The sequence below is a fragment of the Priapulus caudatus genome, unplaced genomic scaffold, assembly GCF_000485595.1.
Source record: "Priapulus caudatus unplaced genomic scaffold, Priapulus_caudatus-5.0.1 Scaffold52, whole genome shotgun sequence".
NCBI classification, from domain to species: Eukaryota; Metazoa; Priapulida; class Priapulimorpha; order Priapulimorphida; family Priapulidae; genus Priapulus; species Priapulus caudatus.
In genome coordinates this window covers 289,710-317,655 of record NW_014577113.1, presented here as the reverse complement: position 1 = coordinate 317,655, position 27,946 = coordinate 289,710, and the positions used below count along the sequence as shown (strand labels likewise).

General features: G+C 44.3%; 1 protein-coding gene across 2 annotated transcripts; it reads right to left on the bottom strand.

Moving 5' to 3' along the window:
* Positions 1-69: 69 nt before the first annotated feature.
* On the bottom strand, positions 70-23,678 carry LOC106820920 (lysine-specific histone demethylase 1B-like). Of its 2 annotated transcripts, none has more exons than XM_014825520.1 (20): positions 23,542-23,678; positions 23,219-23,366; positions 22,732-22,821; positions 22,315-22,411; positions 21,446-21,571; positions 20,435-20,630; positions 19,112-19,162; positions 18,870-18,984; positions 18,584-18,647; positions 17,919-18,095; positions 16,703-16,777; positions 13,652-13,786; positions 13,037-13,273; positions 11,928-12,128; positions 10,751-10,825; positions 10,144-10,260; positions 4,290-4,415; positions 3,024-3,149; positions 2,323-2,475; positions 70-1,064 (listed from the first exon to the last, which is right to left on the bottom strand). In XM_014825520.1, exons 1-20 carry the CDS (start codon positions 23,672-23,674, stop codon positions 981-983), a joined length of 2,526 nt encoding a protein of 841 aa, XP_014681006.1. In that variant the 5' UTR covers positions 23,675-23,678; the 3' UTR covers positions 70-980. The 2 variants fall into 2 exon arrangements, with proteins under 2 accessions (XP_014681006.1, XP_014681007.1); XM_014825521.1 differs by having other exon boundaries at positions 13,043-13,273.
* Between the last annotated feature and the right edge of the window lie 4,268 nt (positions 23,679-27,946).

Sequence of the window (27,946 nt, the reverse complement as noted above, 5' to 3'; positions counted from 1 at the left end):
ACGCTCATGCGATTCTACAAGCTGCATCTGTCTTCGTCAGCTGTGCTAAAAATAAGGACGTACCAAATATTTGTGCCTGATAGCAACCATTGAGATTATATGGTCTTATTTATTTAGTACAATTTCAAAACTTAAATGTGATGCATAACATTGAAATTACAAAATTTTTGGAAATTCTCCATTTGTGCTGTGATAAAACCAAACATACACATCTACCCTGTACACTGCAATATCTGTACACATCTCACAACGTTTTACACTTTATTACAATTTGGGCAAAAACTCATGCACACCACTATACAACACTCAAAATCTCAAACACCATCTCTTTCATACACTCATTCACCCAGCACTTGTGCATTTTATCAAGAAACACTCCAGCATCCAAAGAAACACATATATCTGACATTGTCCTGAAATATACCTGTAGGACACCAATTCAGTAAACGCATACTCATTTCGCCTCCAACACCACCGAGCGGTCATCAATACAAATATTCCCAGTCACTGCCGACACGATAAACAATACAATACTACACGTCCCGGCCAGAAGAGCGCATTAAAAATCACACCTCAAAATAGCCACACAACGATGAGTGATTGCAACAATATTCGTACAATAACTGCGTGCGTTGCGCCGTACACTATATCACATTCAAGCCTGTCCAGATGGGACCTCCCAGGAGCACGCTGACGGAACGTAATCACAGACTGTGGCAAAACTACACACAACGATCAGAAAAACCAAATTGCGTGCGGATCGTGACTCATCGATGGGGACGCCGGCTGGGGACAGGGTATGTGGGTGTGTCAATAGGTCAGTTGCCATGACAACGAGATGACAGCAAGGCGCGACCTTTCGGCGACGCGAACGAACGACCATCGCCAGCTTGCTACTGACTGGTGCCTCCACCTGGTGGCATCTCGCCTGCCTTCAGGGACAGCTCCCCCTGGTGCTCCCTCTGGTGCAGTCGTCTCGTTTACGGCGTGGCCATCTTGGCAACCTCTCGGATTCCGCTGAGATAGGCACCAGTCACCGTCTGCGGGAAGTGTCTGTTCGTGGCCTGCAACAGCAAGATTACAGCAGTGAGGAACGGACCCTTGCCAGACAGAAATTGACAGGGTTCGGAGTTTGCAAGCCGGCACAGAGGCGCATAGTGAAACAGTGCACTGTAAACAGGTGAAATTCAGTTGATTCGGCATCCTGTTGAGAGTAAACAGCAGAGAATAATGGAGCAATACGACATTTGTGCGTTGAGGCACCAGGAACGTATGTACAGAATAACGTGCCAGTATAACAACCTATTGACATTTCACGTGCCATTAACGAGACATCTCCAGCTTTCTCCATAAACGAAAATCTATTCTGCCAGCAATGCACGCGTGTTGTTACAAACACAGACCGCTTGTCAAATTCCAACAGCTGCATTTCTCTTCTGCAGTAATCGGGGATGCTCACTGCACAGCCGAGAAATGCTACTCACGATAAGGAATTTACTTTAACCGAATCGTTTTTCATGTATATGGTCGTATGCAGGAGTTAGCACGCGTAGTAAGATGAATATGCTCACACCATCGTGAACGACATAAGTAGTATATAAACATAATGACCCACATGAGAAATCAATTCATTATCCTAGTCCTGATACTATACACGTGTATACAAATATACGCTTGCACGCGCACGCACACACACACAAACATATATATTTGAGGTAAATAATATCAAAATATCTATAAGCTTATTCAAACAAAAGGCAGCTACTAACGCGCTATTGCTAACTCGGCAACGGAAAACGGGCAATGTGGCTCGCTGGGAGATTTGAGCCTGATCAGCTGCTGCTGATTGCGGTTGGCATGCGTGCCAGTATGTGCAGTGGGGCTGCTGTATGCCGCTGTATGCAGGTATGTAGCTGTGTACCGGGTCAAAGGTTATCTCGCAGAGTGTTGATGCCTAATCTCCCAGCGAGCCACATGCCTCGCCGAGTTAGCAATAGCGCGTTAGTAGCTGCCTTTTGTTTGAATATAGGCAGGCAATCGGCTTGGATTGATGGCCAAAAAATGGATAATCGTGTCGTACGTTTTAGTCTGTATCTCCGGATTGCTTGTGTATACGAGGAAACGATTTCGCACGATGCTAGGCGAATGTACTGTGTACGATTTGAGCTCAAGTTGGATGAGTTACGCGTAGTAAATCGCAGGTATTTTAAGGCTAGTAAATGACGAATTTCCCTTGTTTATTGATGTCACACTCCTTCCCTATTATCTACTCCTGATATATATATATATATATTGATCAGTACGTGTTGCGGCTGTGTTTACCTCGCCGGCAAAGTAGACCTTCTTGTCGATCTCCTCAGCGAGGACGGTGTAAGCCTCACCCTGCCCACCCGTCGCTACGTAGCTGTACGCCATCTTGGAATACTTGTCGTCTCGCCAGTGTGTCACAATGTATGAGGTCGGATCAGAGATTGTCTGGAAAGCAAAGACATCCTTAACAGCACGAAGACTCCATGGTGAAAAGCACAGCACGTGAATCTACACAGGCACGTAATATTACTGCACCATATACGGTATAGGGATACAGTTAGAAAAGAAGTCTTACAGCATAAAACCCGCAGGAATAAAACTTATGCAATGCACTGTATTATTGATGCACTATGTTGTTGTTGTTGTTGTCATCAATTCTGTTATTGTCTGTTGCTCTTTGTGAATAATCTCCCATGCAGTGTCGCCACTGCCGCTCATGTGCATACTCTTTCTCACATTTACAGTTCCCCAAAAATAGTGGAGATAAAGAGTCAACACAATAATATAGTCCTACAAAATTACTATACGTCAGATACGAAATTGCGTTCAAATACTGAAAGGTAACGTGTGAAATCCATGTGCAAGAAAACCGGGAATAGTAATGTTTTCTATCAAATGTGTCGTCATGAGCTCTAGTGTTCGTACTATCCCTCCAAGAAACCACTTTTGTATCTCAGTGGGGAGTGCTACGATATATATCACCCCATGCTCACCTCCTCTGGGAATAGCTTTCTAAGCACATCCGTTGCCATATCGACCACCTGCTGGTCGGTTTTGTCTTTAATGAGATTGAGAGCAGGTCCGCTGATGTGGCTTACGAGAACGTAGTCACTGCCTCCCTGCAAAGTACGGCAAGCAAATACACTATTACCCATCATCGCCCATGTAAAGCCATATAATTATATGACACCTATATATTAAATTCTCTCTATATATAAATAAATAATTAAATAAATATATATATATATATATTTAGCTAGCTATCTAGCAATCTATCTATACATCTCGCTAGATGTAGGCCATCCCCGTAAGGCAAACCGCACGAGAAGTAACTGCACGCCCGTGTTGAGGATAGAGGCTTCGCATTTCCTCTATTAGCCTCTGATCACTCCCAGACGGTGGCGCTCCTGCTAACAGTGAGCACGAGTGTTGTGCCGAAAGGCACGAGAGAGGGAAGGTGGGTGAGGGGTGAGGGGCGAGTGAAGGAGAAGAGAGCGCAAGGAAGCGGGAAAGAGAGAGAATGAGAGAGGGAGATTAGAAAATCGAGAGAGCAACATGGAAAGAAGAGAAGAAGAAGAAGACCAGGAGGAGAAGAAGAAGCGAGAGAGAGACAATCAGACATAGAAAGAGAGAGGGAGAGAGAGAGAGAGAGAGAGAGAGAGAGAGAGAGAGAGAGAGAGTGAGAATGAGAGAGAGAGAGAGAGAGAGAGAGAGAAAGAGAGAAAGAGAGAGAGAGAAAGAAAGAGACAGAGAGAGAAAGAAAGAAAGAGAGAGAGAGAGAGAGAGAGAGAGAGAGAGAGAGAGAGAGAAAGAGAGAATTAGAAATATATAGCATGCCCATAGTATATTGCACCTAATACATAGTACTATATGTAGGTGCTACTACGTTTATGACATATATATGCCAGCTGTAAACATACAAAATATTATATATGGTGTCCCTACTTCTAATAAATGCACGCAACACTACATGCTAAAATTTTCTATACGCTGTGAACATTTACAATCATGTTGTATGAACTTTACCACAAGTACACAATTTATACGATATACACAGGACTTGTGTACACTACTGCACATAGGGTTGCTATGCAACATAATGATCTAGTCGCCCACGATGTTTCCTAGATCCTACACGTCTGTTTAAATGCAATAACGGCATGCACGAGCGCCCCGCGATATAATAGATGTAACTCATTACACCGCAATAGGTGTAACAAAATGTTCCCGTAAATCGGACACATGCACGTGTATAATACCTCAGCGGTGAGATCGAAAAAGACACTAAAGAGGCCTCGACTGTCCTGGCAGGACGGCACGTGTCCGAAAAAATCCTCATCATTGAGTCGCTTCTGCCAGAAACGATGTGTGAACTTCAACGCCACCTACAGATAATTAAAACAATTGAGGTAATTATTTCACACTCATAGTAGTGAGTGTGGTATTATACATTCGCAGTGAGCATGTCATGATGGGATGAATGTGAGCATTGCATGATGGAATTGCAGTGATTGACTATAATTCATTGATGAAGGCAAAGCAATAAAAAATATATCTAGTAATAAATCTAGTCGATAGGCAATGCAAGACAAAGTTATCAGCACAGTAAAACCTCAAGGGAAATGCAAAAAGTGTGCTCATTCTACATAATGGCTTTACTGCCACTCAGTGAGAAAGCTGCGTCCATGAGGCATATACATACACTGTATATACAGACACGCACGCGCACACACACACACGCACACCCGCACGCACACACACACACACACGCACGCGCACACATACGCACGCACGCACGCACACACACACAGACAGCCACACACACACACGCACGCACGCACCGACGACGACGACGCACACACACACACACACACACACACACACACACACACAGACAGTCAGCTAGCTCAGCCACTGATTTTAGAAGCCTAGCTCACATGAGTTGTATCACATATCCTACAAAAACACTAAAATATATTCTACATTGTGTACATCGACCCTTGGTACGACGGATTGAAGGCTAATATATATTTTCATCAATAATCAGGTCATCATCACGTTATCCCATCAGGCTGTTACTTATATCCAAAATATATGAGCACCATATTAGGCCCTTCTATTTCGATATGTATAACAGATGTATCACATTACAGGAATATTATACTACACAACAACAAATTCGGATTATATAGATCGTAATTTCTATTAATATATGCTAGCGTCTTGGGTCATGTTAGCTGGCATGTTTTAAAAGTTTATCCCATTCTAACAGCATTGCTCGGCAAGTAACAATATTTATTTAATGAGAGTTTATCTTAAGTTCATCAAGATATTCCTAGTAAATCGCCAGAAGAGTAGAACAGAGACGTTCAGAAAATCTTTTTAGGGCACTAGCTGCCTTCCCTGTTGTCACGTGTCTCTTGTTCAGTCTAGCACATATTATTCTTTTATTATCGAACTGATGGTGGGGAGGTTGCAAGGTCGTGTTGATATATCCTTTACCAATGTACCATCATTAAATATATTAAAAAATAATATCGATAAAATCGTGTATGGTCAATAATAAATTACCCCTACTACAAAAACGCACAAGATTCTATGAAATGCGAGTGCGGAATCGATCAGTGCACACACTCACTCCTACAGTCAGTGTTCTGCTGCTACGGTGCATTTGCCGACTGAAAATCCGCCAACATCAGCACCAGACACGCGAAACGCACGTGCACGCCGCAGCGCGCCACCTGCTATTGGCAGACGCGCAGGCGCAGCCCTCGCACGCTGAGCAGCCTCATGTCAGAACCAGCCGTGGCAGTGCGAACGAGAGAGGGCATCAACCCGCGATATGTATACGAGCCGAGCGAAATTACAGCCCGCGCATGAGAGAAAAAAAACGCACTCATCGAATCAAGGGGAGCGAGGGATTGGACAACTATTTCCACCCACCAAATCTCAGTTATTGATCCGCGAACAACGGATGATGACGTTATAGATCGCATAAAATCAGGTATCCGTTCAGAGACCATTTAGAGACAGAGTGAGAACGAAAAAGAAAAAGAGAGGAAAAGAGAGAGAGCGAGAGAGAGATGGGGAGGAGGTGAAGAGGGCAGGGTAAAGGGGGCGAGGGAGCGAGACAGAGGGTGAGGGGGTAGAGAAGATAGGATAACAGAGAGAGGGGAGGAAAATGAATGAGAGAGAGAGAGACACGGAGAGAGATAGACATGGGAAGGAGAGAGAATGAGAGAGGGGGGATTACTGGGGTAATTTGTTTAACGCTAACGCCGGCCGCCCGTCCAGTCTGTGATCAATCAAATATTAATATCAATCATGTATTATTTGTACAGCTGCAACGTAAGCGGCAGATCAAAATCGATAAACGTCGATGGATGGAATCTGGTAAGCTACCGCGCACCTTCCGAGCTCGTTAAGTCTGTTCTGATGGGGCTGCACACAGTGATTAGGTGAACAGTAAGCCGCGTGCGTCACACCTATCCAACTCGTTATTATACGTAAGTTGGCCTCTGTAGGCTTCACATAGCGATTAGGGGGCGCGACGAGCGAGGTGCGTCGCACCATCCTGCTGGGCTATCCGATTGTGATCACTGCCTGCTATACGGCAATCACGTGCACACTGCGTGCGAGAGAGCGCGCCAACACGCAGCCTTCGGATAAATTTAGCCTGCGAAGCCTAGACTCGAGTTCTAAGTAATAAGCTGTCCCGCGTACGCGCCCGCCTGGCAGAGTATTATTAGCACTAGGAATGTGGTAGCAAGGGCACGTCCACGAGAGAAAGGAGCGGCGGGTAGGGAGGACTGCAGCCGGTGCTCGGCTGCCAAGACTTCCAGCTAATTGCAGTACAAAAGGCAGAGCCACCGTCTCACAGACCAGCAGGACTTGTCAACAATAGACCCTAGCAACGGTATCCAGCCTGCTACCCGTTAGCACACTCCTGCGCGGGTATAACCTGATTCCTCACTATTGTGGCGGGACGTTGCACAAGCTCCCCGTAGTGAGGCGCCTTCCCCGTGCAGCGCAGTATTTTTGCACCCCCGTGTTTTTTCTGTGCATGCGATGACTACTGCGCCAGTAGCGGCTATTTCCAGCAGTCTTAAAGACCCGCGCAGCCTGTTCAATCCACAACAGTTTTGCCCGTGCGCGTGCAGAACTAGTTAGGGGGATTCAGCGAAACATCCACTATCCGCGCGACGCGTGTTTGCTTAGACACAAGTGAATGTAGTGCAACGAGTGAGGCGAATCTCTCAGAGAATCACAGGAGCAAACGCGTCGAGTCGCGCCAACACACCCGACTGCAAGCGATCGAATCTTACAGGAGCTGTGTGAACGCGTAGCCGCATTGGCGCCCGACTACCACCCCGACAACAACAACAACAACAACGAGAGAGTCGGACAGTAACAACTGAGATTGGACTTATAGAACGCGCCGACACAACTACAAATACAACATACTACAAGTCACCCGAGAACCATCGTCTATATCACCATCGCAGCTGCACTATCTCACGCTTCATACCCTCGACATTCATTCAGCCGACGACATGAGCGAGAGCAACGAGACGATCGCGTCGTGTGACGGAGACGAGGTGGTCACCGCCGCCGGACAGCCCGGCGGCGTGCCCATATCGCACAAGCCAAAGCTGGAGCTAGACGCGCTGCAGTCGCCCGTCATGGAGGCGCCGTCGACGCCGCCGATCAAGTTCGTCATCGAGTACATCACGGGAAGGATGGATAAGAACTACCCGCCGCCGACCGCCGGCGTCTACAACGCCGAGATGTGGATCACGCTCAGCGACATATAGGGGGCGCTGCTGACACGCGAGATGGTGTAGGGGGCGCTGCCGACACGAGAAGTCGTGTAGGGGGTGTTGCCGACAAGTGAGATCATGTAGGGGGCGTTGCCGACAAGTGAGATCGCGCGGATGGATGTGTAGATGGCGCCTCCGACGCGTTAGATCGCACAGGCAACATGTAGGGGGTGCCGCCGTGAAGTGGATGGTCTTCATCGATGTATAGGTGTACAGCGATATGTAACACCATTGCCAAATTTTGCCCAAGTGTGTGTGTGTGTGTGTGTGTATGTGTGTGTACATGTGTGCCTATGTGTGTGGTGGTTGACTGTAAGTGAGTGTGGGCATTTGGCTGTATATATGTAAGTGTCTGCCGGTGTGGCTGTATGCGCATCTAAGTGGGTGGGTGGCTGAATGTAAATTTATGGGGATGTGCAATTTTAAATTCATGCGTGTGTTGATACGTGCACTCACGTGTGTGATGTGTGCCTGTATATAAGTGTGAGCGTTCTTCTTTAAAAAATCTTTATTTACAGGCTATACTAATAGAAAAAGGGCCATTTGTCAGACTTATTATATCATGTCATGCATATTAACATGATAGTCTGTGATTTTTCTAGCACTGATTCGCCGTTCGATTTGAGTCTGAATTTTTGCTTCGTATTATAGTCACGTTTCTGTGCAAATGAACCACACGCTGTTCCACGTAGTCATGGTTACTAACTTGCGATCAAACCGGAGACCCCTGCACTACTGCAAGATAACGTTATCAGCTTCCCATCGGTCTCGATCATTAGCAATTCTTTATTTCAAAACAATTTTTAAAAGTTATATGCAACACTTCTCCGCTAACTGCCACGAAAGTTGAGAATAGCTTGTAGTTTCTAGTAGTTTAACAGGCGTGCCCTTTGGTGCATGCAACGCGATTTGTTTCCAAAGCTTATTCAGGCATGCCTATGCTCATATGTATGTATGTATGCATGTAATGTATAAGCTTCACAGTGATTTATGCTTGTAGCTTTATTGCTTAAGATAGGCAATCTTAGTTGCAATGAAAATTCATATTATAAGACGATGTAAATACGAACAGTAGTAAGGCACGACGTGCACATTTCCACACCGACTACCCAGTTTCTTACTCATTGCCAATCACCAGTCTTATCAGGTCGTACGTTAATGACTTGTTCTTCACCCTTATACCATGTATTTTCTACGCAAACAATTTCCTTACGTGTATAGTTTCTGTATAGCTAGTATTATGCCTTTTCTCGAATGAAATTGCAAATGCGCTAATACCACGTGAACAAATTCATTACATCATGTTCCGCGACTGCACTGCTGTACTGTGGAAATCAATAATGTAGAATAAAAGTGCCTTTATAAATTCTTCAACATTTTCATTCAAGAGCAATGTACTTAGAGGAGATGGATGATAGCACACTGTATTATAAGGATTAATAAAGCCCCGCGCAGACTTACGACTTGTTCATGCGACTCTGCTGCGATTCTAGAATCGCAGCCGAGTCGCATGAGAAATCGCTAGGTCTGCGGGAACGTGCGGCTGCGATTCTGGTCGCTTGCGACGAGTCGCAAGAAATCAAACATGTCTGAATTTCAGCAACTCGTCGCTCCGAAATCGCTTCCAAATCGCATGTGTGCGGGTAGGCCATGCGTGCGGTTAGGCAGCGACTTGGAACGATGACAAATTATCGTCCGACCAATTAGCGAGCACCATCTCATCACGTAATATTTCAATATGGCTACGCTCACAGCAACAAGCTGGAGAGATGAAAAAGAAAGCATTTTGCTAGATATGTGGATGGAGAGGCCAGTTTTGTTTGATGTTATACACTGCCGGAATACAGCGATCACACTAAGAAACATGCGGTATATAAAGATGTCGCGATCCAACTGGAAATGACGGGTAAATACTGCCCATGCCGCCAGCGTCATTTTTCGTCAAATGGTAGCCAGTCGCTTGCATGCGCACACTCGGCGAGGCGTGCAACCGATCGCATGCAATTGCAGGTCGCATCTACGCGGAACCAGAATCGCAAGTCTGCGCTAGGCTCAAAGTCATTAATATCGACGTTGCACGACAGCTAGAGTCAAACATGCATTAGGAGTCACCTCTATAGAACAGACAGCTGTCAGCAAAGAACACTTTTGGCGTTTCCAATGAGTGGCACTGGTTAAACTGTAAACCATCTCCATAGAATTGTCACCTTTCGAACAGTGCCACTTGTCCTTTCGGTTTTTCTTCATTGACCGTTAGGTAGCAGTTTTATTACACACTACTTGAATGCCATACCTTTTCGATGCAGCCGGCTCCGAGGTGGACTAATGCCTGTTGCTTTTCCTCGCTTAGAGGTGGATTAAACTTCATTGTTCCCTCCTGCAGTAAAGCTAGCGGCAATGTGACCAGCACCTGTGGACACACACACACCCACATGTATCAGACGCTCAACCATGGAAGTGGTGGAGCTAGGGTCCACAAAACTAGATAGTGAAGGCATCCGAGTTCCATCAAAACATCGTCAATAGTTGCAACCGCACGAGTGCACGACTTCCTAACTATTTAGGAAGTTTCTGATAGCCCCAGGTTCTGTCGTTTACGAGTTGCTCGATAACGAGTCTAGGATGTCATTACTTTTGCAAAACTTTTCATATGCAAAAGTAATGACAGCATGGATTTGGGGTTAATGATGACAACCAGCCTCCTGCATTTCTAGTTAACAGCCAAGAGGTCCATTGTCAGAAACAAAATTAATCTTAACTCTATACACTGCGCATAAGAATCTCTACTTTACTTTACAAATTACAACTTTACTGCATTTCTGTCAACGGTCTATGTTTCAACTGTCATGGAACTGTCATTTTCAGATCTACTCAATTTCGATGTGATGTCCAATGCGTACCTTCGTTGGGGTCCATTCTTGTCCCGTGGTGCTCCTCACAACCACAAGCTCTCCAGTGTAGTCTACACTCGTGACCTGCAAGACGCATTATGACACGCACTACAGCGAGACTCGTACTTCGCTCATTTACACAAGCATCCATGTCTACACTGTTCTACTACCACTGGCCCTGAGGGTACCTCGTCAGGAATATATACGTACAAGGCTAGCAATACAGGAGAACACTGCAGGACTCGTGCAGCTATGCCACACTGTACAGTCCGTATGTTACTATTGATCGACGTGAACATTGTGCAAACTGTGTAATCAATATCTCATTTTAAAAGTATACCGCAGAAAGGCATTGTTCTGCCCAATAATAAAATCCTCAATATAACGCACTTGCAGAGCCTTTCCGATAAGTATCGATATCCGACTAAAATAATTGGCTACTCCACCTTGTACTTTCCTAGTCGTCTACTTGTGTTGTGTCGTACTACAGTTGTTGTTTGTCTAAATTTTACTTTTCTCTCTGGTAGAGTATGCCACCACATTTGGATTGTTGAGCTCTACCAGCAGACACCCACCTCTGTGTTTAGCCCTCCCTACATACACCCACCTCTGTGTTTAACCCTCCCTACATACACCCACCTCTGTGTTTAACCCTCCCTACATACACCCACCTTTGTGTTTAGCCCTCCCTACATACACCCACCTCTGTGTTTAGCCCTCCCTACATACACCCACCTCTGTGTTTAACCCTCCCTACATACACCCACCTCTGTGTTTAACCCTCCCTCCAGACACCCACCTCTGTGTTTAACCCTCCCTACATACACCCACCTCTGTGTTTAACCCTCCCTACATACACCCACCTCTGTGTTTTAACCCTCCTTACAGACACCCACCTCTGTTGTTTTAACACTCCCTACAGACACCCACCTCTGTGTTTAACACTCCCTACAGACACCCACCTCTGTGTTTAACACTCCCTACAGACACCCACCTCTGTGTTTAGCCCTCCCTACATACACCCACCTCTGTGTTTAACACTCCCTACAGACACCCACCTCTGTGTTTAGCCCTCCCTACAGACACACACCTCTGTGTTTAACCCTCCCTACATACACCCACCTCTGTGTTTAGCCCTCCCTACAGACACACACCTCTATGTTTAACCCTCCCTACAGACACCCACCTCTGTGTTTAGTTCCACGTTCAGCCCAGCGGCTAGCCGTGTGAGCAGGGTAGAGTAGCCGTGCGGCAGCAGCGCGTGGTCGCCCGTGAACTGTGCGAAGCTCTCGTTCTGGTCCCAGTTGAGTGCAGAGACGTCGTCGATGCGGCTGCCGCACGCGTACTCCAGGTTGCTGACGTGGAAGCCGATCAGCTGCTCTTCCACCTGCGTGCACGATAGATGGCATCACGGTGCGTGGATGACGCGAGTTGGGGAGTGTTCGTGGTGGGGTTACAATTGTTGACGTGCTGGCGTGTCGGTCATGTTAGGGAAATGTTAGCGTGACACATTATGTATTGGCAACGTTAATGTCTAGCACGTAGTAGTGAAGGATTGATGTGTTGCTTGCATGACCAACACGTTAATGTATCACTACAATAAGAGGGATGATAATGCATCGCTTTAGTTACAGGAAATATCATGGTATTGCTTCCTTACGTAGTAAGTAATATGTAACATTAAGAAACCTAATTTTTGAATGAAATATTATCGTAGCGATTTGGTGAGAAAAACGTTAACATATGCTCCCCCAGTAAAAAGCATGAACATACCACAACTGTTAGTAAACTGATTAAGTGTCACTTCATGTTAAAAACAGATCGTATTTTGTTCCCTGTTAGAAAAATGCTAACATCTTGCCCCACTAGAAAAACCGTTACATACCATCCCCTTCTAAAAATACAATAACATATGACCCCACGCACCACAAAAACAGTTGTCTTTTGCCACCTGTTAGAAAAATGTTGCCATGCCACCCGCGCTCTAAAAACTGTAACATATTCTGTCTGCTACGAAAAACTGAGAGCATTTTAATCCATCCATTAAAAAAAACATCCCCGTATCTTCCTTGCGAGAAGAACATCGCCTGCAAACAGGCTTCTGACTCCTCAGCTTCATAACCGATCCACCCTTATAAAACACTCCAGTCGATCGGCACAAAAAACAACAACACTGACAAAATGTGCGTACGCGGAAGAAACACGGACGAAGAAACACAACCAATCAAATTTCGAGCCAAAGGGGCAACGGAAAAAAATGGGCGCAAAAAGAAAAAAAGAAGATTAGAAATAAACCATTACGCCACTGAAGTTTAGCTGCGTCTCCTCCTTGAAGTTGCCATGCATCTCCATCAGCTTGTCGTAGAGGGCGACGTCGTTGGATGGTCGCTTGTCCTTCCGCCACTCGCCGACGGCGTCGAGAACGGCGTTGAAGTGAAAGTCGATGCGACGGTTCGCTTTATCGCTCACACGCTCGCCCGTCTCGCCAAACAGGCTGCAGCGCTCCGAGATAGTCTTCACCGGTGCTCCCGCCTGGAGGGGAGCGACGCGCATCGTTAACGTTGTAGTAGCGGCAATAGTATTTGGCTATCACCATTAATATCGCAATAGTGAAATTGCACCAAATAGTCACCACCACTGCCAAGTATCCGTCTGATATGGGGAGTACACTGGCAGTACAGCTAGCCACTGACCAATGAGACACTGCTGCTGAGTTTAATTCTACACACCGTGGTGGGGTTTCTACCCAAGGTCTCACTAAGCAACTAAACTTGTATTGACGAGGGAAAAATCGAAGACGGATCGCCTCGGTCAGTACCCGGAACTCACGACGCATTCGAAGCTTACGGGACATGACGTGGGGAGATGCACTGTACGGGGAGCGAGTGCTCGGCGGACGCAGCTACGCACCTGTTCGCACATTATCGTGACTGGGTTGTTCACGCAGCCATTGACGATCTGTGCTCCGCGGCCCACGGTGAGACCCAGTGATGAGTCATCGGTGATTCGGCCTCCAATACGGTCCCTGGCCTCCAACACTGTCACCTATGATGCATCAACAAGGATCTCACTAAGGAAATTTAATGTCCCCTAATGCAATGTCTCTTCATGTCCGTACCTAATTAGCTAGAGGCAGAAATTAAAATAACTATGACGTGTCTAAACAAGTGCCGCAGAGCGACAGCGCTCAACTGACGTGTACTGTAGCCGGGTATTCTTCTGATAAACTCACTGGCAACCGAATCAAGTGCGCCCTTCCGCCACCGCGTTCGCGCTCAGAGCATATATCTAGGATACTACTAATACAGATCTAAAATCTATGATAGCTAGGCTTTTCTATACCGGTAGTACAGTAATAAAGATACAGCTGTGTAACTTTAATGACTTCGCTATATTAACATGTTATCATGGATATGCGTCGAGCGCGAGCGTAGTTGTGGTGGTGGGGGGAAGGTGGGGGAGAGGGCGGGTGGAGGGGGCTCTATTAGCAAAAGCAGTTGCCGCGAGATGGCGCATGCAAGTGTCATCAATAATCAAAGATGGCATCGCCCTCCGTGCGTGATAACTTCACTCCATTGAGTTGCTGAAATCCTACCGGCTAAAATCCAAGTATATTCAGGCAGGCGAGAATTTCGCTCAGCTGTAAGTTAACAGATCTGCATTGCAGGTTGCCAGGCAATAATTATGATTAGAATAATGCCAGTTCACCCCCAAGCATGCGTAATGGGCTGCCCCCGTGTTTTTGCCTACCCACGCGATCATTCAGGGTGCTATTACAGTGTGCTAATACAGGGTGCTACTCAGGGTGCTAATACAGACTGCTTTAGAAAATAATAAGATTTAAGGAGCATAAACCTTGTTCAACAAACATTTGCCTTTGCAATTGAACTGTGCAACTGTAGCCTCACATCCACAATAGCAAAAGCAGTTCAGTCCACAGGCACTTGAAACGGCTCAATAAAATAAAAAAATGTAAACACGAAATGTATTTACTACCAAAGTCTTAATGTTTCTCTACTCTATTTCGCTATTATTGCCGATAATTACCTGTAAATGCCAGTCAAATGCTCATCTTCAACACACAAGTACACCGCACGCCGCCCTGTGCACAAACTACATGAATAAGAGAGCAGGTAGGAAAGCGTGATCGCAAAATTCGCTCGACGCTCGCTTCATTTCACACGACAACAGACCAAAAACACATCCAACAGCTTCCATCTTGGTATCTATGTGTAGCTAAATGTACACTTGTTCATAACTCTGTCCTTTGTTCTTACCTACTCCCGCCAGAGATATCTCGTGAAATCCTGCAGGAAATGTTCTCTCCGTGAAAATGTAAAGAGGACGTATCATCCGAAAATCCCTAACGGCGCTACTTTTGATCGATCACTGCAGTCGTGTGTGTGACGACATGCCCGCGCTCATTATGCTTGGCTAGGCGGGCCTCGAAACGGAGGCTCGGAGGCAGCACAAGCAGCAGCTCATCCCGGCATGCAATGCGCCCCATTACTCGTGTATAAACAGACATCTCGTCCTCTTTACATTTTCATGGAGAGAACAATTCCTGCAGGATTTCACGAGATATCTCTGGCAGGAGTAGGTAAGAACAAAGGACAGAGTTATAATTCGAACAAGTGAACATTTAGCTACAAATAGATACCAAGATGGAAGCTGTTGGATGTGTTTTTGGTCTGTTGTCGTGTGAAATGAAGCGAGCGTCGAGCGAATTTTGCGATCACGCTTTCCTACCTGCTCTCTTATTCATGTTGTTTGTGCACAGGGCGGGCGTGCAGTGTACTTGTGTGTTGCAGAGGAGCATTTGACCGGCATTTACGGGTAATTATCAGCAATAATAGGCGAAATAGAATAGAGAAACATTAAGACTTTGGTAGTAAATACATTTCGTGTTTATTTACCATTATTATTTTTTATTGAGATGTTCCAAGTGCCTGTGGTTTAGTCCTTTGTTAATTGTCAACAAATCCATGTTTAACCCTCCTTTTGAGGGTCAAAAGGTTATCCGACACTTACTCTTCGCACGTCAGCGGAAAGTACATTTGATGGCCCTTTCAATAAAGTGATAGAAATGGTAGGTCAGTGCTGAAACAAAAAAGTTTTGCACTCGGTCTGTTAGACCATGTCCTCAGAAAATGTCTGATATCTGACCTTTCCCCCACTGCCCTTTGACCTGTGACCTCCAATTTCGCACTGGTGATGGGTTTCCTCCCCATCACACTATACATCGAATATTAAGAGCAAAGCATATTATACAAGAGCATTATTAAGAGCATAGGTTGAGCCATTGAGATTCGTGCCGCAATTCCGTATTTCCTCCTATACCTTCCCCCTTCCCCCCCCCACCCCGTCCCGAATATCAAGACCGTACGTCGAGCGGTTAAGATTTGTGCCCAACTGTTGACGGACGGACGGACGCACAGATGCACGGACAATCATGTGATTCTACAAGCTGCATCTGACTTCGTCAGCTGAGCTAAAAACGAACCCCAAGACCCAGTGCTCTGCCTATGGTCTTGAATGTAGTTATCTAAACTGAGGATAGAATTTGCCACATACAGCTGTACAGCCATGCATGCAGTCAGCCAACAGGTGATTATTATGATTCATCTCATCTATTAACATCCTTTGGTTCTAGCTGGTCAAACTTCCATGAACACAGAGGAGATAGGATGCAAAAGTATGACTGTACCAATTCTCAACTCCAAGTTGTCAATAGAGGCAAGCTGGGACATGAGTAGATAGTTCTCCAGATACTAGCCGGGTGCATTTTTCGACTAAGCTATTAGCATAACGACCCAATCAGGAAACACGAGATGGAAACGACTACGAGTATGTATGTACAAGTAAAAGGCCAATGGCACTCAGCGAGGATTACCCGTATGACTGCACGAAAAAATGATAAATGACAGTTAGGAATATTTACGCGCTACACTTGCACCTCACCTTAGCACCAAAGTTCTGCAGCTGCCTCGCCGCTGCCAATCCAGCTGTCCCCGCACCGATGACAATGACATTCTCCTGGTGACACAATGGGCAACACAAACTATCACCAAACTGTCCATTATAAGAAGGAAAGAGTGGACTATGTGTCACACAGGTATTTTACAATCACAAATCACATAACACTGGGGTTGAAATTAACACCAGCTCATAGTCAAATACTCCACGTTTTACTATCGTACTTTATTGTTTATTTGATTGTGATTTGATTGTTACATTGATTATGCAATGTTGACGAATGCTAGAGTAACTCTCACCTTGTGTAGTTAATAAATACATAACCTTACATCCAAACACGTATAATTAGTTTGTCCAATATCACTGCTGGTTACTAAGAAATGTCGAATTGAAATCCGCAGTCCAAAAATCAGATGGTTACAGTTTCAAACCGCTGCCGGCGAAGCCGTCAAGCGGGTGTGATACAGATTTATAGTGCACCGAAGATTTTCCCACACATGCTCGGCCGTACGCAATGCTATCATCAGTGATTTCGTAAACAAAGACGCTCGTGATAAGGAACTTTTTGTCAGGGCTGTCCACGTGCGTCCGTGATTAGCATGATTAGTACGTGTTTTACTCCATTTCCATGTTTAGTTTGTGGCCGTGGTTACACCGCTGACACCTCAATTTCATCTGGCGTCCTAAACATACGGGCCGCACAAATGTTTACGTCATCACTTGACTCCTGGATGACATTTACGGCAAGTAAATGATACGTTGATACATATCAACAACCGATTTCAAGTCTTGTTTGTAATGTAACCAGCAGTGATATTGTACAAACTAATATGCGTTTGGCTATAAGGTTATGTACTTATTAACTACACAAGGTGCAAGTTACTCTAGCATTCGTCAACATTGCATAATCAATGGGCCTAGTATGCCTTTAATAACTATATATAATCATATACAACATGACTTACGAGCTCCTCATCATCACTACAATGTGAAGTGTAGATGTGCCAGTTGAAATAAGTGTGTAAGTTTGGGGCATCAGGAGTGCGTTGTCAGTAACATTAGAAATAGTGTCACGACTGTCACAAGTCTAACATATCGCATTCACACCATCTTACTTTGATGTGACGTTTCTGACAACAGGCCCTAGACCCACGATATCTACCGCATCCTGCAGTTTACAGTATATGTGTATGCTACTCACGTTGCTGTACTGGCGAGGGATGGCCGCGCAGTCCTGCGGCGGACTCAGCAGGCCGATATTGACGATGCCCTTGCGCGTGAGAAACTCGAGCACACGTTTCAGCTCCTCGACGCAGAGCAGACGCACTAGGCCGCGGCAGATGAGGTGCTCAGCGCACCGCCGCGGCGTCAACCACTCCTGCGGGGAGACGAGAGGACGTCAACGACTTGCTGCGTGCGGGCAGGTGTTCGTGCGAGGCTGGCGCACACACACCAAACACACAAAGCCCATCATCCGAATTTATACTTTTTTTAAACTTTAATTCCCGCTTACATTTGCATGAGAGGGAATATAGTAATAATATGGCTAATGTATGCCAAACCCTCATTTCAATTTTTCCATAACATGATAAAGAAAGGTCAGTTGTTGACTCTGTGGTGAACATGAGAGAGTGCCAATTATAAGGCAAGGGTACACCAAGCCTTCATTTTACTTTTACAAGTGTACACAAAACCATCGTTTGACTGTTGCTAACACAAAAGAGAAGCTAATTATAAGGCCAGTGAATACCAGAGTTTAGCTTCGTTTCTATTTAACGCAAGAAAGAAAGCATAGTACTAAAAAGAATATGAACAGATACATATAAGAGTGTACTCAACAACGAGGTTTGCAGCCAAGGTACATACCTTACAGTTTCTATACCATAGCGATACTACAAGATTTCTGATTCCAAGATACATTGCTTGCTCTCTAGATATGAAAAAAAGCAAGGTTTATGGTCATACCATAGAAGTAGCCATTACTAGGTAGCTACACAGTCATCAAGCTTTAAACACTTTATTCTATAACACCAGAACTAAATTAAATAATGACATTTTTAATGTTAGCATACTTATGATTCGATTAAAATGAAATATTTCAGATATAAATTTCTATTGCTTTAATTTAATAAGGTGAATTTACTGCTCATACCTCACATATTCTGGGAATTCATGTACTTCATCATATTCCATTATGTCTGGCCGGACCGACAGGGCTTTGCCTTGTTCCCCTGGCTGATAGAATGGCTGAAAGTTTTTGTTCACATCTGTGGGAATATATAACGCAGTAGTATGGGTAGGGTACATCAATATCAATTTTGAAAAGAAAAACACAAGGGGAAGCATCAGTATAAACATATGGTTCTACACCATTAGTCAACAAGATAGACTTACCTCCAGGGTGATACATCTTCCACAGATCTTCTGGAGCAATGGAGGAACCATCTGCAATACCAAATAGAAGCCATGTGAATCAGTTACAGTAGTAAGCATGCCACTGATCATAAGTACTGAGCCTATAGCCTATGATAGGTTTTCAGGAGTGTAAGAGTGTAGACACTATGCCTCTTTCATACATACTCTCGCTCTCTCTCTGTCTCTCTCTCTCTATCTCTCTGTCTCTATCTCTCTCACTCTCTCTCTCTCTCTCTCTCTCTCTCTCTCTCTCTTTCTCTCTGTCTCTCTATCACTCTAAGTGCTTTATTATAGCTAGAAATCTATGGGCTAGCCTAAACGAAAAAACAAACATTCAAAATGGAATAACTTGGGTGCAAATAAAAATGGTACGGTAACATACTAAGTGGCTTACGACAGAAAGTTGCCCAGACAATATAAAGCCCTCAATCTCATCTAATACTTACTTATGACAGTCTGGTAATATTAAAGTCAAGTGACATGAAAAGCTAGCAGGGTAAACATTTGTAAAAGTCTGACGTGCACACTGAAATTTAATGGGTGCCTAATGTTGGGCGACACTGCCACAAAACCATGCATACTCTACGAAAACGACCACATCATCACTTGCACCATCATCAGCAAGCAAACGGGAATGCCCTACCCCTGTGACTTCTAGTACCCACCCACCTGCTCCCCTGTTGTACTCATTGGTAATAGTGCAAGAAAACAAGTAGGAGAGAGAGAGAGAGAGAGAGAGAGAGAGAGAGGAGAGCCCTACCTATGTAGTGCTCAATGACGGCAACCAGGCTGAACTCTTCAATATGCTATACTCATCTAACTGTGTGAGAAGACGAAGCGGGGAGGGATGAGGAAAGGGAGTTAGAGGGGGCGGGAGGGAGGAACGAAAAGGGGAGGGGGGGAGAAAAGAATAAGTGGGAGTTAGTGAGAGAGACAGGTAGGCGAGAAGCAACAGACGAAAGACGCTAGACAGCGAGAGAGAAAGAGAGAGAGAGAAAGAGAGAGAGAAGAGAGAGAGAAGAGAGAGAGAGAGAGAGAGAGCAAGAAGCGAGAAGAGAGACAGAGAGAGAGAGAAGAGACAGAGAGAGAGAGAAGAGAAGCGAGAGAGAGAGAGAGAAAGAGAGAGACAGACAGAGAGAGAGACAGAGAGAGAGAGACAGAGAGACAGAGAGAGAGAGAGAGAGAAGAGAGAGAGAGAGAGAGAGAGAGAGAGGGGGAAAGAAGGAGAGAGAGAGAGAGAGAGAGAGAGAGAGAGAGAGAGAGAGAGAAAGAGAGAGAGAGAGAGAGGGGGTTTGGCCGTACCTATGCGGCTCGTGACAGGCACCACGCTGCCGGTGGCGCTCATGCCGACGCCGTCCGGATAGTAGGAGACGAGGAACTCGGCTGCGGGCGAGTGCTTGAGCAGCGGCGGCTGCACGACGGCGTGCATCCAGTACGGGTCGTAGACCTGCGCGACGCGGTGGTCCTCCGACACCGAGCACGCGTCCGGATTCTCCTTCTGCGCAAAAACGCGAGATCAGCGAGCGTCACAGGCGGCAAGGCGGGAGGGTTGAGACGCGGGGGAGTCGGGAGGGGAGGAGAGCGGGTATGATGGATGCATGGCGAGGAGAGATGAGGAGATGGAGAAGGAGAAGGAGAGGGGTTGATGGGGAGGGGAAGGATGAGTGCACGGGGGAGTCAGAGGGGTTGTTGGAGAGGGGAAGGGCGGCTGTGCGAGGGGAAGGATGAATGCCCTGCGGGGAGGGTGGCTGTGGAAGGAGAAGGATACGTACACGGGGAGGCAGGAGGGTGATGACAAATATGTGAGTAGAGGGAGGTTACAGACACGATACACAGTAATATGTGTATTCAAACCTAAGCTGACCGGTAATTTGAGGGTGGACAACGGGACAGGAGGATAATATATACGTTATTGTCCGTTTTGTTGAAAATCAGCAATGAATTTATGGAAGTCCTTTCTGTGGTAGATATGTTTGTTTCATTGTTCAGCAGTTTCACAATTGTTAGGGAAACAGTTTTAGTGTGCCAAAATACAATAGTGTACAATTAGAAAGGACGCACAAGCAAAAATGTCCATTATTGTGTTCAATGTCCAATTCTCTATTGGATAATCCAATAAAGAGATTATCTATGTTGAAAGCTTGCTGCTGGTAGTTGCGTGGTGCTATTGTCATGTGCAGGATATATATAAGATGACTGTCCTGACTTATTGCACATGGTCTGTGATCTCTGGATATATGACAAATTTTGGAGTGCAATTTCTAGGTGTAAACATCTGTACGTGCTATGCTGGGATAAACAAGCTTGGTCTACCTTTCCATTTATTTTCTTCCCACAATAGTATGACTGAATGAATTCGACTGTAATCTCTACTTCTCTGGAGAGCTGCCGCCACTTGGTACAGTCTGGTTTTGTACACTGCACCCAATATGGTAAATGCTGAAAATATATACACAGAAGCCACCTTACAGTACCTCCCAGTAGAACACAGGGAGTTTTCTTGTATGCACATACAATTTATGCTATATTTACCTGGATGTACGAGAAGTAATAAAATATCAACTAGTCACAACATAAAACAACTATGAATTAATATCATTAGACAATGTCATTCAATTTATAGCAATTAGATGCATAGAGGAGAAATTGTCAGGCAACTGCTAGAAACACCTGTGCATGCCTACGGTTACACATGTCAGGTTTATGCTAGCCGCACACTATCTGATTTGAGCGCGATCGGGAGGCTTACAATTGGATCGGGAGGCGTAAGTTTGGCTCGGGAGGCTTAAGTTTGGCTCGGGAGGCCATTTTGGCCCAATTCGAATTTTGAATCGGGAGCGGATGGTGTGCGATGGGTTACGACGCGACTCGGATAGTGTGCGTGGCCATCCGACCCGATCGGCGAGCGCTGAAGAAAATTGACTAATCACAGAGCAGCGCCATGGGAACTGCATTCGGTAAACATGGCGGAAAAACACTCCCGACCCTTAGTACACGCTAAATCCGCTTGGAACGCCACGAGAGTGCCATGGTTTGCGCCAACTTTGAGTCGGACAGTATGCAGCGGCCTCCCTATCGATCGGGAGCGGGACGTATAGTGTGCTGGGGCACAGTGCTGTGCACAGTGCAAAATCGAATAGTGTGCGGCTAGCATTATAGATCTGAAGAGTAGTTTGACATACCTGATCTTGCATGTATAATTTTAAAGTAGGTTCGGTTTTTCCATTTGCTGCCCACTCATCTCTCCAGTGGCAGTAAGCTTGGAACCCTGGCTTTGTACTGAAACATAAGGACACTCTAGTTAAGCAATAAAAAATTAGAAGAATAACAAATAATGATAAAAGTATAACAAAGACCTAGCTTTCTCCCTCACAACAGTGCCTCCAATTGATATTAATTTGTAATCATTCCCATTAGAATTGTGGCCATTACATGGCACCCAACCATGCAACACTGCTTCCTATTTCACTCGATGACAAATTAATACTTCTATATTAACAAACCAGAAAACATGAGCCTGAAATATAAAACCACATTTTTATGACATCACCCGGTACGCAGTAAATAACGAGAGCACGCAACATTCTAATATCACGTACTTTCTGTAGAAATGGTCGAAGCAATCATTGCAGAAATGTTCACCAGAGGTGAGGTGATACCATCGTGATGTGTAACTCATGCCCGCACATCTACAAAATGCGAGAAAATGCAATCACGTGCAAAACAGAGCATCAGAATGCACATAGTTCTCCTTCATAGGTGCATAGATAGCACATAAGACAGCTCAGAATACACATATTACGTATTAATACATTACATTAGTACAAATAATACGATTACATAACATTACATAAAATACAATACGATTTAAGGATGAGACCAGTCTAGGTTAGCAGATGTATAAAATTAGAATCTTGGATAAATTATGGGCCATCGCCCATACCAGTGTAGCACTGACGGTTGTTAGATTGTGTCTTTTGTACACAGGTTTGTCAGTTTGTTGGAACATAAGCATGTGCAGTATTGAAATTTGATGCTGTACATTCTATTTGTAGGTCATTCAAAATGTATGCATTTTAGCAGCACCTGTCACTAGCTCCAACGAAGCATATTGGAATCTCTGCAGCGCAGCCAGCCTTTCCACAGGTGCGAATTTGCTTTGGTGGGTCAGCTGGCTTCTGTGGTACAGGGCTGCTGATGTTAGCACCAACCTCCTTGATGCTGTTGTCCGGAGCTAGAAGGCATTATACATCTTACATAGATCACGTGTTGCATCTACCTCACCGTCATGTATCTATATCGCTTGTTAGATTTTCTTGTTACCAGATCAAATCTAGTTAGTTATAAATGCGAACAAATGTGATTACTGCACAGAAGATTTAGTTTGGATAGCCAGGTATAACTTGTACCTGGTCCTAAAGGAACCACTGAATCTTCCAGACGTTGCTTTCGCTTCAGGGCAGAGACAGCTGATGGGAAGAACTCCTCGTGGCCCTCTGCCGCTAATGCCTTCAATGACTTTCTCTTTACCCGGCCCGACATGGCTGGGATCTATATGATCAACAATGCACGTGTATGAAAGACGTGAATTACATGTCGTGAACAGTAAAGAAATGTAGAAACGACATGCTTCATTCAATGCATAGTGACCTTTGAACTCCATTGTTTATTAATTTTTTGGCACTGACAGTGGTTGATTATGCTTTGAATAATTCACTGTCAGTGTAGGAAGATGGTTGTTTGAATTGACAGTTAGCTGCTAGTTCATTCTAGTTTAACACAGTTTAGGCTCATCGCTTTTTAGACCAAACCATTTCAGGGGTATAAATAAAATAAAAAATTTGTATGCTGTACAAATTTATTTTGAAAATTTACCATGATATTGCAAACCATAAATAAAGACCATATAGAGTAAATAATAGCAATGACAATGATTTATTATTTTAAAGAAAAGACTGTCACATATCTATAGCATTTTTTCACTCATGTTTACACTTCAATTGTGGTATTTTCGAAAACAGCCACTACACAAACCCGCACTACAGTCTTTGCACAATACTGATAGTATGACTGTCCTTGAATCCAACAGTCTCGCACTAACAACACATTTTTTCTTTTTTTTCCTGGAAGATTTTCTAGAACGTGGCTGGTAGGTCTTGCCCTCGCAACCTTTCTTTTGGGTTCCACATAACTACCGATGAGGTTCTCACCGAGGCTAAACATAACTTCTAAATGTGTGTTTTGCTTACTGTGTGGTATAGGGGAATTAGGATTGTTTTTATAACATATATAGGAATTTGCCAGAGTTCTATTAATGAGATGAAAAACCACCTCGGGCCAGCACTTTACAGTCTCCAATTGTACAGCATACTCTCCTGTCATCTGCTCCGAAACAGCAACCTCTCCGATATACCAGAACTATACTCAACGACTACAATCGGCACTTGTTTAGTGGTATGGCTTCTTATGAATTCAACAGTGGCCGCTATGCCAATGGATGATACTAGTCAAACCTGTTTGCAATCTACCCAACTCAAGGAAAGTACTTGTCCTTTGCACAAATTGCTAGGCCATAAACATGCCTTTAAAAATATCTGGGGAGAACCCTGATACACCTTATCAAAATTGTATGTATGCATTTGTTTTCTCTGTGAACAATGTGGTGTTTCAAAGCCAGCTATTCAAAGCTCTTTTTAACTGATTTTTAACTCACTGCTTGCACGTAAATGCATACAGTGGTACCAGTCTATAGTTTGAATAAAAACTAATCTTAGATCCGGAGCAATTTAGTAACGAGCATGCATGTAAGTTGTAACAAAATGACCTGGACTGCAACTAAATTTATGTTGCTTTGCATCCCAGTCTAGAATGAGTCTAAACCAAACTGAATATGTACAAGCTCAATCATGGATGACTGTTCATGGTGTGGGAGCCATAACCAGGGTGCAAAATTAACCTTCTTTCTGTGGTAGTCATATCAACTACTAGACTTTGTAATCTGATAGTGCCTCAGAAATTGTGGGAGTTTAGAATTATGTATTTTTTTCACACAGGGCTTCTGGACCATTTTTGTGTGAATCTCCACATTGTAAACAAAAGCGATTGTTATGCCAATCTTATTCAGAATTAATTGTGGAAATTAATTATCTAGAGGATACAATACAATAAATTCTGGTATTCCATGAATTTTGCAAAACAAATGGAGTCCATCTATCTCATAGCATAAGCAACAAAAACACATGGCTGCATCATTGTAATTGATCAACATCATGAACATGCACAATAACGAATACTAGTAAGTAGTATTATAATTGCCAATTGGTGGTTTAATTTATTTAAGAAAAAGTTACACCAACTTGCAGAAATGAGAAAGAATCTAACTAATCAGTTGATTTGTTCCTACTTGTCCAAATGGACAGTGATAAGTTAAAGGTAGCTTCCCTCAAACTTTCAAGCAGCAAACATAAAATCAGGCAAAATGAATTATTTTAAAATTGCACGTTTGTACTTGCCTATATATATGTTATAGGTAAAAAAAATTGCTCGTAAAATACGTTCATTCGAAGCTTTTAGACTACAAAGTGAAAAGTTCGGGTCGAATGTTTCCCAGCGTTTACTTTTGCCGCTATGCAGCGATCGTTCCGCTCTGCGCACTAGCCGTGTTATGAACCATGTTATGTAAAATTATACACACTGGCATGCGTACTACGTAGTGTTACGACGTGGATATTCGTCCGAGCATCGGACACCTGTTCGTATGCGCTATTCGTCCGAGCAGTTGTTGCGCATGCGCTGTTCATGTTGCATGCCGCAGGCGCACGACACGAGTGCCGTAGGTAGGAAGTGTGAAGGCCTGAAAGGGGGGGTCTGGGGGGTTCTCCAGACAATACTTAAATCTAGATGCTCTAAAATGTTATTTACCCTTTAGATTTTTGATTATTTTATGCCCTTGGCTTTAGGCTGGGGGCCCGTAGCGTTTTGCTACGGCAGCCCTACGGCTGTGATGCCCCTGCATACATGCGTTGTGTATGTGGTTATACACCATAGATAGTGTTTGGTACTATCACTCGCGTATATATATATACGAAACCGAGCATATAATAACAGAACCGAGTCGGTTTATAGTTAGTGTTAGGGTTAGGGCTGGTGTTAGGATTAGGGTTAGGGTTAGGGAGTAGGCACCTCCCTAGACTAGCATTATATTACATTTACGTAATACAACATGAACAGCGCATGCGCAACAACTGCTCGAACGAATAAGCGCATACGAACAGGTGTTCGATGCTCGGACGAATATCCACGTCCGTAGCGTTAAGCGAGAAGGGAACTTGTGCCGTTGTGACTTGTGGCTAGTAGGGGCCTACTACTACTAGTACTAGTATGTATGTATGTATGTATGTATGTATGTATGTATGAACGGGAACCTTTAGATCGGTATTTCCCTTTTTTATTTTTGAGTTTCCCACCGGTAATTTCACTTTACCGGGAGATTTTGTTCCGAAGCTTCCAGGCTGATTCCAAGTAATGTTTAACCTGCTCTACCCAATCCCCATAACATCCACAGGCACTTGAAGCGTATCAACTGTAAACACACGCCGCCGCCATTGCGCGTACACTGACACATAAATNGGTACACTTTGTGTATGCATATATGTACCTCGGGTACATATCTGTAGTACCTGATACGACAACGACCAATTGAGCATTACTAGGCTCTGATTAGTGGGGTGTCACACAGCACTGAATGCTGATTAGCAACATTAACTGGTATATTTGTACTAGATTATGTCAAATATTATTAGTTCCAGCAGTTTTGAGGACTAAATCAGGACACCCCACTTCTAACTGTAGGCCTACTATAAGCAAACTATATTGTAAATGATTGAATCCTTTCGATACAGGGGCGTGTGGCCTAGACTATGCTCACATAAATGCTCGTACGATTCCTATTGTGGATATACCTCGTAACGGGCTCAACCACGATTATAAGCTTGTGCTGCTCGAAATGGTGCAACTGGTATGCTGTGAAGTCAAAATGGATTATGCAGATGATTTACAGGACGTACCAACTGTGGCACGAGTATGTGACTGTAGTGTGGAGAGTCTGTGTAATGCACTTTACCTATTCCACGTGTTTCTGTGACGAGGGGTGCAATGCACTTGATGACGTTGTTGCCAGCTAGCAGTATCAGAATCATCCCTTGTACATTGCTGAGGACTAAAACCACCTGTGGAGGAAGCAGTTTGCATGGTTAGCAATGCGCCCAACTCAAAACACATGAACAAGTACACTTAAGTACATTGACACTTACCTACCACTCTATCCTTTTCATATCAATATAAGTCTATAAAATTTATGCATTCATTTGCAAATTTATTTGGTCAGTTTTTGCCAAAGACATTCTGACAGTGCACAGAACTATTCTCCTGATGGGCCCTGAATAAATACCGATCTGTCAAAACATTGCATAGGTGAACACCACCACCTATAAATATTAAGCATACCTGTGTGCTAAAAAACTTAGCAGTAATGTGGTAATTTGATAGTGGCTCTTTAGCTAATCTGCAAAACATAAATAATGAATTATTAATCTTACTATTAATACAGATGTTCAGGTTCATACATAGTACTATATTACTATAATATATGCCCGATGTATAATGCTATAGTGCTATAATGCCTATATTACTATATTCCTACTATAGTACTAGGATTAGGCAGCTACTGATGTGTAGCAGACACTGGGTGTGTGAAGAAGGCTGGGGTCCAGGGTTATACCTCAAGAGGTCGCGAGCTCATTAAGCCTACGTTAC